This window comes from Apium graveolens, chromosome 6 (assembly GCF_009905375.1).
Source record: "Apium graveolens cultivar Ventura chromosome 6, ASM990537v1, whole genome shotgun sequence".
Taxonomy (NCBI): Eukaryota; Viridiplantae; Streptophyta; class Magnoliopsida; order Apiales; family Apiaceae; genus Apium; species Apium graveolens.
In genome coordinates, this window is record NC_133652.1 from 70,392,567 (window position 1) to 70,408,778 (window position 16,212).

The window sequence follows — 16,212 nt, forward strand, 5'->3', positions numbered from 1 at the left end:
TGGCAAATCGCTAATAAGCTGTAAATCTAAAAAGCAAAGCACTGTTTCTAGGAGTTCTTCCGAGGCTGAATATCGAGCCATGTCCAGTGCAGCAGCAGAAATCACTTGGCTAGTGCGTTTATTAGAAGAGCTGGGAATCAAGAATCTTGCACCAATAACATTGAACTGTGATAACCAGAGTGCTATTTGTATAGCTAAGAATCCAGTTCAACATGAACGTACTAAGCATATAGAAATAGACATTCACTTTACTAGAGATAAAGTGATGGAAGGTCTGTTACAATTGGCCTACATTCCTACTGAATTGCAGATTGCTGATACTCTTACCAAGGTGCTTCCATCTGCCCAGTTCAACACACTTCTCACCAAACTTGGCATGACTGATTGCCAGCCAGGTTTGAGGGGGGGGGGGGTGATAAGACTAGTGCTAAGGAACATGGTAAAAACTGAGCACCAGCACACAGAGGATTCATTCTCACAGTTAGTTATAATAATAACTACCTGGATCTCCAGCTCACGTGACAGGTTATCAAGATAGTCAATCAAATATAAATATAGAATAGAGAAAACAAGCTGAAGTTAGTTAGTCAAGATGTCTCTCTCAATCTCTCAGAAACTCTCGATCTCTCTCTGCTTTCTCTCTCACAGATAGTAGTCATCTCTTTCACGAGATCTAATGTTCTAAGATCTTGTAATTAGTAAGTAGTAAACAGTGATGTTTAAGTGTTTGTTTTCAGTATGTAAACGATTGAATCAGATGTTGAAATATGAAGTAAGTACTCTGGTGTTTATTCAAGTCAATTGAGTAATCAGAAAGCTTTGTTGATGAATTCTAAGATAAACCTACCTGGTTTGGAAGTTGAGAGTTCTTAAGCACAAGGCATACATGCATGCGAAAAAGACTGTGAACCCAACTATTATTGTACCCACTGGCACCATGAATTCAGGATCATAGCCAAATTGCGCTTCTATATAAGACTTGATTGTTGGGTCAGGCGTTACCCCTGGAACTTTGATGGTGTCTTCGACATTGCCAAATTGAGATACTATTAATCCGTATACAGTCCATGCCACTGGGCATATATAGTAGTACCACAGCCACCATCCTGGAATTCGCTGACATTTTCAAATAGAAAGACAAAATATTTTGTTAGTTTGCGAGATAAAGTTTTAAGGTTCTGCTGATAAGCGGTGATGGATACTTATTGTTTAAGTATAAGAAGGAAATAAGACTAATAGCTTACTGGTTTGGGAATGTAGAAACCAGAAAATAAGTTGAAGAGTCCGTAGAAGGCACCCGATAGTATTGCTGCTATCTGGTGATTAGGTGTCAAGGATACAGTCATCATCCCGTAGTATGTGAAGTAAAGAAATGTAAAGAAGTGGATGAAGATGAACCACAAGAACTTAGAGGTTGTCCATTCGAATCCCAACATGGAGTAAGATATTAAGGAGTAAGTTATTGCTTGGAGAAGCGTGTATGGTATTTCAACAAAGACCTGTATCAATGTCAAATGACCATAGCTGTGTTAATAAGGTGTATATACCTATAGAATGCAGAACCAATATGAACAATAAAGCTCGAATTGATTCCTTATCACGTGTATGAATAACTGCTAACCTGTGCCATAGCATATGGTAATGCAGAGTACATCCCTGCAGATCTTTCTCGATAAAAAACCGTTCTCTCAATGTCTATTATTGGCTGTACTGTCATGCAGTTGTTGATCCCAACAAACATCACAGAATTAACCATGGCTCCAATAATAGTGTTCAGCTCAGTGCTTTTTTTCCTGAACCAAGAATAGAGAAATTAGCAAAACATCTTGTAGAGTTGTCTGTAAGCATAATGTAAACGAAAGAAATTAAGCAGACATGCTGTACAGACCTCTGAGCACCAATCTTCCAGAAAACAGCCCCAAGAATGAGTGCTACTGTTCCCGTGAAAACGTATCTAACAAGGTTATATTCAGGGGTTCGCCAATAACTAAGCCTTTGTTTCCATAAGCAAGAATTGAACTGCTCCCATGTGGACCGAGAATATTTTGTAGGAAAATATAGGTCCTCATGCCCTGGACTAGGTGTGCTTAACTCCTTCACTAATACGTTGTTTCTTCTGCTTGTAACCAACATTACTAGTTTAAACATATTTCGCTATATCAATAAAATTCATAGTTGTAAGTTACTTAGAAAATGGCCTTACTGATACAACTTCGATGATTTGTAGTACTCTGCAAAATCCATTCCAAGTCGGAATTCTGCACCAACTGAGCTTACTTCAAGCATCCATGTCGCAGGGTTGTATCTTTCTTTAATTTTCGGGACCCCATTGATCTCCTGCAATAATTGTAGAATTTGTACCTTATCTCTGTGAAATTGGGATGCTCAATCTCTAGATAATGTATTCTCTTATGGTAAATGCAAAATTACCTCAAAATATTCAACAAGTAAATGAGAATTCCGTCCAAGTGGTCCTGAGTAGATAACTTGTCCACCGCTTTTAAGGAGTAGCAACTGATGAACAATCAAATATTATTAAAGAGAGATAGATTTATCTATAGTCTATAGATAAAGATAACTCTGTGCACTACCTCGTCAAACGCTTCAAAAATGTCGATGCTAGGCTGATGGATTGTGCAAACAACAGTTCTCCCCGTGTCCACTGTGTTTCTGATAGTTCTCATGACAATCGCTGCAGCTCTAGCATCAAGACCTGAAGTAGGTTCATCCATGAATATGATTGAGGGATTTGCGACAAGCTCAACAGCTATTGTCAGTCTCTTTCTTTGTTCTGTTGACAAACCAGTAACTCCCGGAAGTCCCACAATAGCATCTTTAAGATTGTCTAGTTCAACCAGCCTAATTACTTCATCTACAAATGTCTTTGGACGAAATTGATACGCAATTACTTTAAATTATCTCACTCGTTTGGAATTTTGATATGTAATGACTATATTCTTACCATCTTGTCTTCTGTATTTATGTCTTTAGAGAGACGGAGAAATGCTGAGTAAATTAATGATTCTCGAACAGTGACTTGAGGTGAGTGAATATCATTTTGCTCACAGTATCCAGTTACTCGAGCAAATGTTTCTTGTTTCTTTGGATATCCTGAAATTCTGATGTCACCTTCTATATGACCTCCAGTTTTTCTCCCCGATAAAACATCCATCAGTGTTGTCTTTCCGGCCCCACTTACTCCCATCAGGGCAGTCAGAATTCCAGGCTTAAATGCACCAGATACTTGTGTAAGTAACTGGAGCTTGTCATCGTTCACTTGTTCCTTCATATGCTGTCCAAGACGAATTATAAATTAAAAAGGAAATTCCTAAGTATAATATATATAGAATTTATTCATGGAGATAGAGTTCAACCGGAGGCACATCCACGTAGTAATTTACGGCATCAAATGACATTGCTAGTTGAGTGAATGGAAGAACCATTCCTCTCTTAAGGCCAATCCCAGCTGCTGCAGTCGTGAGGCTTGAATCATCTATAATGTTAGGTTTATTGTAGTTTGACCGATTACTTTGTTGTTGGATTTCCATTTCTCCTGAAAGTACTAAACTCAGTTAAATAAAGAATTGAATTTCATATTACTTGATTAGATCTGACTAATGTTACTTATTAATATCTCTCACTTGGATTGCCTCCATCGGAACTGAATATGAATCCTGTGAGTGAGTCGAGTGACTCTATCCTTGAATTTTTGGTTCCAAGACTTTTAGTTTTTGAATTCTCTGTCTCTTTAGATCCTGTTGCTTGTCTATTTCCTGGTGCTAATGTATCGAAGATAATGGAAAAGGATAAGCTACCGGAAGAGATCATCAATCTTTATGTCACAGAGAAAAGGGAAGAACTTACAACTCAAGTATGTAAGAGCAAAGGTGAAAAGAATGTTAAAGAGAACTATAAAGCCAAAAAGAGCAGCTGCGCATATCCAAACCCAATTTGGGTTGACATGGAAATTAAAGCTCTTTAAAACTGCAACGCCTAAGCTTGATTTGTTGTCAGAAGCCTGTGTTTAGCCAAATGCTTAGACAGTTGTAGTATTTATGATATTATGTTGGATTAAAAAAAATGGTCTGAATTTCATACCAACTTGCTCATCCACCTTGGAGCAAGCATCTCATTTACAGCTAGGGAACTTGTTGTGTAAGGTATTGGTGAAAGCCAGTAAGCCCACTCTAACCAATTTGGGACATCATCTGTCACAATTGATAGAATTTTATGTGAGCTGAATTTAAAAATATGCATTATTGTCTTGCCAAAACTTATGATGAGGTTACCTCATATTTTATTTTCTTGCATAATTAGTGTATAAAATATGTTAAGTTCCCAGTTTTCCTAAAACCTGAAGGTGTTAGGAGAAAGACGTACTATGATCTTAGATTATATTCTAACACGCCCCCTCGACTCTGCCAACATTGAGCTATGATACCATATTGAGTAACCGATTCATCTAAAACCTAAAACTTCAAGGTGTTCGGAAAGAACTCTAATTTATATTCTGACAAAATATACAGAACACGGACAGGTTCTTATGTTCTGGTGTGTTTGTGGATAGATTGATTTTCTGCTTTTAGAAATCAAAGAATTCAGAACAAGAGATAACTGCCAAAATATGTAGTCTGACACAGTTAACAATTTAAGATATCAAGTTCTAGGACTTATATTTATTGTCTGAAAATGTAAGTGAATTCTTTTGTTTATACACTTTTATTCATCTTCCTGTTGTAATTGAATATTTTTCCTTGCTATATGACATATTAAAAATGTTTTATTGCAGTGAGTTGCACTAATTACTGACCTTTTGGAAGAACAAACCCAAAAAGAATTAAAACGAGAAGAGTGAGTCCTCCACCAGTATTTGAAATGAATTTGGTTCTGCATAGTCCACAGATTAACCTAAAAAGGCTGGTAGCCATTTGCTGTATCAGAAATATCAGCAGCAGCTGCTTGAAGAACCTGAAAATGCAAATATGGTACAAAAGTACTTACATACAAATGAGTTACAATAACCAAGGTGAAATAAACTGCGAGCTATTCTTTTAAATGTAGAAGTTAGAATTACCTACTAGCTTCCGGAGCATATCCAATACTATAATAAGTTATGGCTGTGTAAATTGTAGATTCTACGACAGATATCGGTATCGTGAGTAGAAATATTGGAAGTGTGAAAGCCCATGGCGGGTGGAAGAGAAGGTCCCTTTGCTTGTAAAATACAGGAAGTCGTTGAATGATAAGAGCAAGTTCAGCAAAACCATTGAAGATATTAGTTAGCACGGCAAATGAAAGGGAACCAATAAAAACTGCCCCATCGGCTTCATTATCAGTCTTCATTCTTTTACTCAAAAACACAGTTGCTGTGATGATTGCCATAATGATTATCTGGACCATCTTGAACACATAAAAGAAAGAATTTCTCTTTACCAGCAACCATTCTTTATCGTATGTGGTCTTCAGCATCTCAATTTTAGAGGCCAGATATTTCTTGAAAACTAGAGCAGCTCCATGGCTTCTTGACTTGTCGTATGGAATAGAAAGATCGTTCTCAAGCCTTAGGCCCGCATGAAAACGTTTGAATTGTCTTTTGAACTCTGAAACAGATATGTATTTGTAAGGTTGAGTTCTGTCTGCCCAGTACTGCTCTTGGTCCTTCCTTGAAGTAACCTGCTTGCGCTGATAATGTTAAGACCTGCACTAGATATCATTTTGTATATTACAAAACATTGCATTACGCCATTACCAACCTCTTGTAAGAAGTCAGCGATACCCTTACGCTCTGGGCATTTGAAACCACATTTCTCGAAGAATTCGACAATGTGATCCCGTGGGCCTTGGTAAACAATCTGTCCCTCGGATAGTAAAATGACATCATCAAAGAGATTGAACGTCTCAGGATCCGGTTGAAGAAGGGACATCAACACGGTAGCCTCAGTTAAATGGACTATCTGCTGCAAGCACTTGACTATCTGAAATGTTGTGGAGCTATCCAAGCCTGTTGATATTTCATCCATAAATAGGGTTTTGGTCGGCCCGACTATCATTTCTCCTGTAAGTACTTGCATTAATATCCCTTCTAAACCATTTATTTACTTATAATTCTTAGTAAATAACTGAGCAAAATTATATAACCTGTTGTTACTCTCTTTTTCTGGCCACCTGATATTCCTCGTAGCATTTCATCCCCGATTATTGTGTCTTGGCATATGTCAAGTCCTAATATCTGGTATTTGTAAGAAATAACAATCAAATGTCTTCAAATTCCAAATTTGCAGGAAACTATAATGTGTAAATTGATATTGGAGTTTAAAATTTTGTGTTCAGCTTACCCTTAATGTGTAATCAGTAATTAAACTGCTCTGAATTCCTCGAATTGCTGTTTGCTTTAATCATCAAGGAGCAAAACAGATAAGATTAGGATATATTTCGTCGCATGTGTTTGTTGTTGATTTGTTACTGTACACTACTTTGTGAGTTCTTTACCTTCATGAAAAGATCGAGCTCAGCGTTAGGATATATCCCCTCTTCCTTTTCTTTCCTTGCAAGCTCAGTTAAGAGTTCTACAATATTTTTTAGAAAATCAGACTCAACAGGAAACAATGAACCTCAGATAAATGTCAAAAAATGGTTATTGCAATGTTTGCTGCATGTTTGGTTAAGTAGTACCATATCTTGATCCAACACCCTGGCACCTTGCAGAGAAATCCAGGGTTTCTTTAACAGTCATTTGTCCAACATGAACATCGTTTTGGCTAATGTATGCAGATGTCTTTGGCGCCACAAACTCTTCAAGTCTATGTCCATTATAAGTAATTTCTCCTTCAATCTGCAGTTAACCATGTGTAACTAATTAAACAATAGAATACAAAAAAATTAACATCTTACTTGCTGAGAATGTGTATAAATATAGCATGTAACTTTAGGATATAAATAGCGAACATAAAGTAATACTCAAAAACACTATATAGTTAGTAACCTTCAAGTTTGATTCAAGTTTTCCAGCCAGAGCCAACAAAAAGGTTGTCTTTCCAGAAGAAGGTGGGCCTAATAGCAGGGCCATTCTATACCAACAACAAGAATTTCAGTAAATTTAGTAGCAGTGTTAGCAACTGGCAGCTTTCAGGATGTTAAAAGTATTTTGTTACATCATTGCAGATAGATATGTACCTTGCTGGTTTAATTATCCCAGTTGCATCTTTCAGAATTGTAATTTTTGTTTTATTTCCGGATTTAATGCCAAACCAACTCAAAGCTGATTCGGCTGTGTTCAGTGCAGCATTTGATAAGGTGGGAAGCGTTCTATTTCCAATGAAGCAGTGAGCATCCACAGTTAAATTCTCAAACCTAACCTCTACTCTTGGAAGTTCAATTCCTACGCTGCAACCAGAAAAGCAAAAAATTGAAGCATATAACTTTAATAATAAAACTGTTATGTTATAAAAGTGTAATAGTCCTCATATATGTCTAGCTAAAATGCATATACATATTTAGGAATATCATTAGATGCTTACTTGTCGATGCGTCTCCTGAAATTTCTTAAGAATTTGTCATTATCGTCCTGGGGAACCTTAAACAGCCTATCAATGAATTGTTTCCTGTCATTACTGTCTAGCTCTCGGACATCAATCTCCTTGTGTGCAACCTTTCCGTTATTATTGTCATCACTGCCATTGGTGATAGATGTAACTATAGCTCTTCTTACCCTTCTGTAAGTAGGCAGTTTGTCTAGAACAGCCAATCTCAGAGCAACTTCATCCTCATTTGCTCTATTCCATGTTCTGGAACTCCCAAATGCATTTTCCATATTACGACTGACCATTCTGCTCAGCTTCCCAGTCCCTTCTGCAAAAGTCTCCCCGTCCCCCATCTAATTCGATGAATATAAATTCTTGAGTTTGTATCTGTTTAACTTTAATGCGACTCTTCTTTTGCGTTGCTCCTGATATTATTGCCAAAATAGTAAGGAAGCCAGTTTAAAAACCTTTTGGTTCAAGTAGAGTAATTCACCATGTTTTGCAATCTGCAAAAGCATAATATATGTGTGTTTGTGCAGGTATCCAATTAAGTCTGTTTTTGTTTTCTTTTGTTGATTTTTGTGAATGGCAAGAATAGACTAGATCTTTCAGTTGAAAACTATCCCGGATAACCTAGGACTGCAGCTTAACTTGATCTCGTGGACTTGTGTTTTTTCAGTACCTTTATTCTATTAATAAATTAATTCAAGTCATAGATTATGCCAAAATAGGGAGCTGCACTGGTTTTCTGTATCCATGTCTTATTTAACATATAAAGAACAGATATGTTAGATATTATTTGGAGTTTACAGCCAATTGCTGTGGAATATGACCAAGTGACTAGTTATAAGACTACTAAACCTTGTTAAACTTCACCTAATAGAAACAAATTCTATGTCCTACAGAGCTGTAGGACAAAGAGTGCTTGCCATTTGTACGCAATCCGGGTGATGCAGAAACAGGTACAGTGAAGTTACTATTGATTCTGTTATTAAACTATGAATTTGCGAAGCTCTTGCGTATGTTTGTATCGTAACAGATGAACCAGACGAAACCTCAAGTTCATATTTTATATAAGATTTCAAAAGATTTTGGTTTGGCTGGTAAATATTTTACAAAGTAAAGAAGCAGGCCGGCATATAATCAGTTCAAATGCTGTATTTTATTTTATATGATCCGGACATCTAAAACTAAAGTATGACCATATCTTCATAGAATTATGTTAGCAATGGTTTCAAAAGAGACAAATTTACCCCAGTCTAATGTCTTATTCAGCACAGTCTAATAATGTGGGGTTATACTCGGAAGATAAATGCTAGTAGGGGAGAGAAAAAATCGAATTAAAATCGAAACGGAACCGAAATCGAGAAAAACCGGAGAAAACCGATCCGAGCAAAACCGATCCGAAATCAAAACCGAAAAATTAAAAATCGACCGATTTAAATGATTGGGTTCCGGTTACACGTCACAATCGAACCGAATAAAACCGAACCGAACTCGTTACTAAAATAATAATTAAGTAATAAATATTATATATAATTTATATACATTTTAAAAGTATATATATATATATATATATGAATAACTGAAGAATACTAAATTGTAATACACATCAGGGAATAATATATGTTTCACATAGTTCATAGTACATACTATTATCTACAATTCAAAATGTGCATTACTAAATTTAATGCACCCAATATGATCATGGTATAAAGAATTTTCATCTTGTAAAAAGGTCGATAAAATCCTCCCAGTAAAATAGTTACTTTGTATCTAGTTTTGTTCCAATCATACCAGGGTCCCGGATCCATTCTATACCAGTGTATCATGCTCTTTGAATCTATCCGGGTAGACAGTAGGTTGAAAGTGAAAAACTAATTTATTTTGCTTTTTTATATTACTTTTCATTTTTATATTTGTCGATTTTGTAACCGAAACCGTTCCGATTATAATTGAACCGGTATTTTTTAAACCGAACCCAAAACCAAATTTGAACCGGAGGCTGTGGTTTTCAATTTTAGAAACCGAAAATATATGGTTCCGGTTCCGGTTTTATCCAGAAACCGAACCGAACCGGCGCATACTCTCCCCTAAATGCTAGGTACTCAAAAATCATTCCTAAATGATGAATTGTCATCTTAGTATTTGATGTTTACTAAAAATGAGGTGGACCATTTTATATTAATATGAAGTCCATAAATGAAAAGACGACACATGTCATTTTGTTAAAGTTTTTGAGATTCTTTTTGAATATGTAATATTGCTCTACTCGAAACATTTAAATGAATTTTCTTTCACGGTGATGAAAGACCCAAAGAGTATAATAATTTAGGTTATGGTTAGAATTACCATATTTTTTGAAATTGGTGAACAAAATGTTAAATTTGAGAAATGTAGCTAAAAATATCAGTGTGATACGTTTTTTTTTATTTGGGTATTTGAAATATGTTATTGTGGACCGGGTATCCGACCTAATTTTTATTTTTTTAAAAACTAAAATACGTTTTCTGGAATTGAGTTTTTTAAATATTATTTATAAGACCGAGTATATATGCGAATGCCCCATTCCCAAACCTGATATTTCACCCGAAATATTCTTTATGTCATTTAGTCTAAATAAATTGTTATTTATGTCATTTTCAAGGTTCTAAAAGTGAGTTTAATTACATTATAAATTTTATGAAAAAAATAAGTATCTATGATATAACATTAAATTCAAATTCAATTTTTGGCAAATAAATTTACCCACGCTCAAGTTATATCCTTATATGTATGTAACTATAATAATTGAAATAAGGTAAAATTTGGTTTAATCTCGTGAGGTATCTCCAACAGTTAGATCCGTTAGCATAATATTCTACATGACACGATTTTTTGTAATTGATGTATTACAATAGAAAGAACATCTTCAATCATATTAACTATAATGGTTTGTAAATAATATAAAAAAATAATTAGCAATAATATAGAAAATAAAAAAGTATTTTGTCTTTGATGATGTTATTCATAATTGTTGATTATTACATTGTATCATTATTAATAAGAGGTAAGGGGTAAGGTGACAATGTAAAAAAGCTAACATTTTAATAAAAAACAATAATACGATGGGGCGGATAAATACAAAAATTTGTAGTGATTCTACAAATCTAGACAACCAAGTTAGGTTATGGAAAAAAAGCATGTTCAATGCTAAAACGTAAAATGGTTATGGAAAAAAAGCATGTCCAATGCTAAAACGTAAAATGGTTTGCTATAATGATTGACTATCATGATATTAAAAAATTTAGTTAAAGGTTTTGATATATACTCGAATGGGCAATGAGGTTGTCTTTAATTATAATTACGTAAAATTATACCTAAATGCAATAGTGTTGGCTAAACTGATTGACTATATTGATTAAGCTAGGGGAATGACAAATGCTTCAATGGTGTTATTGATGTTGTTAGATATTGAGTGCAGTGAAATATAACACAGGGAGTGAATATTGATTAAGCTAGGGGAATGACAAATGCTTCAATGATGTTATTGATGTTGTTAGATATTGAGTGCAGTGAAATATAACACAAGGAGTGAATGTGTTTCGTTGGATTTTAATTAGCTTTGAAAGTGTTTGACTTATAATTGAACAAAGAAGATATAAACTTGTAGAGATAAATTGTTTAACTGTAAGCATAGAAATAAAATATCAAAAACTCACTTGATTGTATTAATCAAATTTGTTTTGCTACGAATCCGTGTTCTTAAAAATAAGAACTCAGCTACAAATGTTGAGAGAGAATACAAGATTTTTTTAGATTTGTTTTTCTACATCTAAACTAAGGACCCCTGCATGCTGTATAGACCAACAACACGTGTTTACAAAACTTGCACTAAAATGTACTAACACATTTTTAAAGCTTTCTTGTCTATTTCCATTTCCGGTGTTAGCAAATCTGTGCAGAATCTTGTAGGCCTGTGACCATCCTTTGTTCAATGAATCTTGACCCTTGATCTTGTATTCTTCAAGCTATTTTTGTAGACTTTCCAATTCAGTGAATGAATTGTTTGTCGACTGATAATTTTGAATCTTGAACTTGTTTGTATTCTGAATTTTGAGATAGTTTGTCGAGATCTCTTTTGTTCTATAGAGATGTTACATATCGATAAGTATAATGACTTATCGATATCTTGAGTTCTCTACATGTGTCTTTGACTCTTCGAGGTCTCCAGTTCTCTAAATGTAGAATGGCCTGTCGATATCTCCAGTTCTCTACATGAGCTTTTAACTTGTCGGCATCTCTAGTTCTCTACATGCAGATTTGATTTGTCGATAGATCTCTGCATGAAGAAATTACTTGTCGATATCTCCAGTTCTCTACATATACTTTTTGACTTGTCGATATCTGAGATCTCTACATGCATGTTCACTTGTCGATATCTCTTGGGACTTTTCTACAAATCATTTTGGACTTTTCGACAGACTTCTCGATATCCCTTGATCTGTGACTTGTCGATATCTGACTTAGAATATTTTTCCTAAAACAATATTATTCAAATCCAAACTGCTACACTTCTCTCTGAGGCATGATTATGATTTGATCTTCTTCCAGAGTTCATTTCTTAGCTTGAAGACTGTTCACAGAAAAATCCTGAATCTTGCAAATTTATTTGTCTTAATATTCAGAAAATGACCATCTTTAGATACCCTGCTCAACCCCCTTGCCTTCAGCCTTTCCCCTTGCATGCCTTATATTCCCCTCTCTTAACCTCTTAGCCAGCACAACCTTCTTCATTCTTGTACATGAATCCCTTGCATTCATCAAACTTATTACTCTCTCCAATTCTGCAGTTGAAAATGTTTCAATAACTTCTCTTTTCAGCAAAATGAAGGTGTCATCTTTGTAGTAGATCCCGAATTCTCCTAAAGTAACAACACAGACTTTGACTATCTCCTCAGCGAATTGTTTGTGATAATCATTATCTGATATGCTCTCAGAAATTGGTAGAAAGTCATCTTGATTAAAGCAATTCCAAAGAGCACCAGCTTCAGCTTGAATTTTTCTTGATTTTCTTCCCGCGGTCTTCAAGTGAATTCTAGTTGGAGGTTTGAATAAAGGTGGTTTGGATATTTGTTTTAGTGAGGTTTGTCTAGCAGTGATAGGAATTTTGAGTAGAGAATTAGCATTTGGCTTGTATATATACTTGAGCTTATGGGTTTGTATTGATTGAGATTGTGTGTGGATAGGCTTTTGTGTTTGGGTTGGCAGAGTTTTTGATGTTTGGATTTCTGGAGTTTTCTAAGTCTTCTTCTTGTCTTCCCCATCCTTCTTCCTTTTCCCTTCATCCTTCCCCTTCTTCACTTCCTTTTTCTTCTTTTTATCATCCACCTTGCTACTACTAGTTTTGACAGAGTGACTTCGATTTGATCCAGAAGATTTATGCTTATCTTTCTTCTGCTCATCATCATCCAAATCATCTTTTGTATTGATTTGAGTTCTAGGTAGCATGGCTTCAACATTTTTCAATTATTTGGCAATAATCTTCAACATCTCCAAATCTTCAAATATCTTGATTTCCTCTGTCTTCAAATCAGTTTCCAATATCATCAATAATTTCTTGTTCCCCATGACACAGCACTTTGAAATATGAAAATATTTGCACCTTTTGGTGTTAGGACAGATGTAGGCCACTCCCTTACTTGGCTGTAGGCATGCTTGAGGAAATGCACATATTTGACCCTTTTTGAGCTCATTAAGCAGGAGAGTGTCCTCTGGAATCACCACATTCTCTTTGTTGATGAAGATATCCAGCTTAGATGCTCTTCTTGATTATAAGAAAGACATAGACACTTGCATACACTTGTCCACACATGAGTCATTTACATTTATAATCACCCTCTTCTCCCTGCAGTTTTGTCTGGTCACCAACACTACCCTCAGGAAATTAATGTTTTTATTCACAACCTTCTTATATGTAAAATGGTTGAAATTTAGAGAGACTCTCAGGACTTCTAGAAGTTCACCAAATTCCTTGTCAATACAAGGTCCTTCAGCTGCCATGTTGAGTCTGTCCAAACCAACATTATCTTTATTTTGACTTGAAAATTGGTTAGATTTTAGCTTGGATTTCATCTCCCCCTTAGTCTTAGTTACATGGATGTTTGAAGGTTGAGGAAGTTGGCTCCTGACTTGTTGATAAGTTTTCTGAATGGGTATTTTCAAAGCTCCCATAATAGCTCCCAATGACACTGATGTCTGTATTTACAAGTATTTCTGGGAGTCTACTAGGGACTTGATGTCCCGTTGCTGACTTTGCACTAGAGAGGTGAGTTGGGTGACTTGAGTTGATAGAGAAGCATTTGAAGTTTGAAGATCTAAAACTTGAGCTTGAAGATTTTGGATTTGGATATTTGTTGATGTAGAAGGTATGGACCGTGAACTGGATGCTAAGAAGGTATCAAGAGAATTCTGGACAGCATTTATGATCTCTTACATTACCAAGGCTGATGGTTCATATCTAGCAGAGTACAACTGATCCAGCTTGACCTTGGTGTCATTATTTTTGGTTATTTGAGTTTGGATCACATTGTGCAATGTTATGAAAGAATCCCTCAATTTGAAGACATTTTCTTCAACATGTGTAAGAGAGAGAGTTTGAAGCTTGTATGAGAATATGTTGAATTTGGATTTTATCTCAGTGAAAATTGGCATTAGTTCATCAATCCTTTTATTGACCATTTTCTTGACTTCAGTCTGATGTCCATCCAGAGTTTTCTCTATTGCTCTTCCAATGTGATGAAAGACTTTCAATTGTGCTTTATAAACTTCTGTAATGGCATCATAGATTTTTTGAGGAGTGAGGAGCTTGACATTGCTTCCCAAGATTGTGACATATTCTTCTAGATTTGGCCAAGGCCTCCTCCATAATCACACTGAAATCCTTTGACAGCCATGCATCCACATTGTCATCCTGCTCAGCTTCATCTGTAATTTTGGCTTGCTGGTCTTCAACATCTTCTTTGTATGATAGCAAAATTTCCTGATAGTCTTGGTTAGACATATCAGTTGTGAGTAGTTGTTGAGTGATATTTTCCAGGCCTGCAAGCTGATCAGCTAGTAAATTATTCACTGTTGTGGGTTGAGCTTGAGCATCATGTAACCATTGTGAGATGGGGTGTGAAGGTTGTGTGGAAATTGAAGGTTGGTTTGGATCTGTTGAGGTTGATGGTTGGTGAAAAGTGTTTGAGGTGGATGTGATAGATGGTGAAATTGTTCCTGTGACAGGTGTCACAGTTGGACTCACAGTGTGAACTGTGGTTGCGATACTGTGTTGTTCACTGGTAGAGTGAACCTCCATTGGAATTGGAGGGGATCTGACCAGGTTACTATCATGTACCATGGCCTCAAACCCTTGTCCCTCTTGCAAGAGACTGGCACTTCCAATGAACTGGCACTTCCATGTTCTTGATTACTTGCCTCCCCAATAACTGGATCATTGAAAATTGAACTCCTATCTTCAATTGACAAAGCAATTTCAGGCAGGATTGTGAGGGGATTTGTTTCCGCATGAGAAACCTCCAATTGAATTGGTGAGGATTTGAGTAGCTCCCCCTAAAGAGTACTACCCTCAAACCTTGTAGTCTTTGAAGACTGTTGTGTACATGAAGGTGCAATTGGAGCCTGCACGGTGTCTTCTGTAAAAACTGATGAAACCCTGTGTTTTATGATGGTATCATCAAGATCTACCTCAACATGTAGCCTCTCACCGTCTAGAGATTGTGTCTGAGTGGTGAGCACAGTTTCTTGAACTGTGTTACATGATTTTGGCAGGGATTGAGAAAAAGATTCAAGCCCCTCATTATATGATGAAGAAATTTGAGAAAGGAGATGAGTGAGCTCATGAGTGATTATTGGCAACTCCCCCTGAATGGATGAGGGAGTTTCAAATGATGTGCTCTCAGTGTGTGTGTTCCAACCACATGACTTCTTTCACCCTGTCGAGAGTGCTCAAGAGGGGGTGCAGACTCTTTACAGGGTGCATTGGGGAGAATGCTTGATTCAATAGTGACACCTTGTTAAGAAGGTGCCACTAGAGTCTATTGTTGCCCCTTTGTTAGAACTACATCTTTTTTGAGAAGATGCAGTGTTGGTTATCTGAATGGTTAACTCATTTTTCTTAGCCTTCTTTGGTTTTCTGACCAAGGGTGACTCAATTAGCGTTTTGTCCTTACCACTCTCGCTAACAACTACCAAGGGTGTTTTCTTTCTCTTCTTTTTACTAACTCCATCCTTTTGAGAGGATGAAGTAGTTGGCTTCCTAGCATCTAATGGTTGTGAAGGAAAGGTCTCAGCTGTGGTAGACCCCTGTGTGATATCCTGTTTGTGTTCTTCTATAGGTGCAAGAGCCATAGTTGTGCTAGAAGTTATATTGATTCTCATGTCAGGCATAGGGTAATGATAAGTTCTAAATTTCTCCAACATAAAGTTAATGACATTTAGCCTAACCCGAACCTGGTTCTTTGTAAGTAGTGATCCAAATAGAATTTTGGACACCTGTTTACAAATGCCTACTTGATTTCTATCTATACCATCAAGCATGTGAATGTTAACTACTTTATAATTTAAAGTGGACTTATAAATCTAGGGAATACAATTTCTTTACCTCTACTTACCAAAGGCATTGTCAGCCTTGTGCTCAGTTCTTCCAGGA

The 16,212-nt window shown here is 36.1% G+C and overlaps 1 protein-coding gene across 1 annotated transcript; it reads right to left on the reverse strand.

Moving 5' to 3' along the window:
- Positions 1 to 570: 570 nt before the first annotated feature.
- On the reverse strand, positions 571 to 7,873 carry LOC141665227 (ABC transporter G family member 29-like). Its single transcript, XM_074471205.1, has 21 exons — positions 7,518 to 7,873; positions 7,174 to 7,383; positions 6,983 to 7,067; positions 6,673 to 6,832; positions 6,490 to 6,566; positions 6,336 to 6,389; positions 6,139 to 6,229; positions 5,754 to 6,001; positions 5,075 to 5,682; positions 4,811 to 4,968; positions 4,099 to 4,208; positions 3,868 to 4,018; positions 3,375 to 3,553; positions 2,963 to 3,292; positions 2,592 to 2,882; positions 2,431 to 2,514; positions 2,204 to 2,337; positions 1,889 to 2,116; positions 1,622 to 1,793; positions 1,245 to 1,499; positions 571 to 1,116 (listed from the first exon to the last, which is right to left on the reverse strand). Exons 1-21 carry the CDS (start codon positions 7,871 to 7,873, stop codon positions 844 to 846), a joined length of 4,254 nt encoding a protein of 1,417 aa, XP_074327306.1. The 3' UTR covers positions 571 to 843.
- Positions 7,874 to 16,212: the final 8,339 nt, after the last annotated feature.

Coding starts and splice junctions, on each gene's coding strand:
- LOC141665227 (XM_074471205.1), bottom strand. CDS start 7,873: ATGGGGGACGGGGAGACTTTTGCAGAAGGGACTGGGAAGCTGAGCAGA. Junction 6,833..6,982: donor AACTTGAATCAAACTTGAAG/GTTACTAACTAT, acceptor GGTTAACTGCAG/ATTGAAGGAGAAATTACTTA. Junction 5,683..5,753: donor TCGCTGACTTCTTACAAGAG/GTTGGTAATGGC, acceptor TAACATTATCAG/CGCAAGCAGGTTACTTCAAG.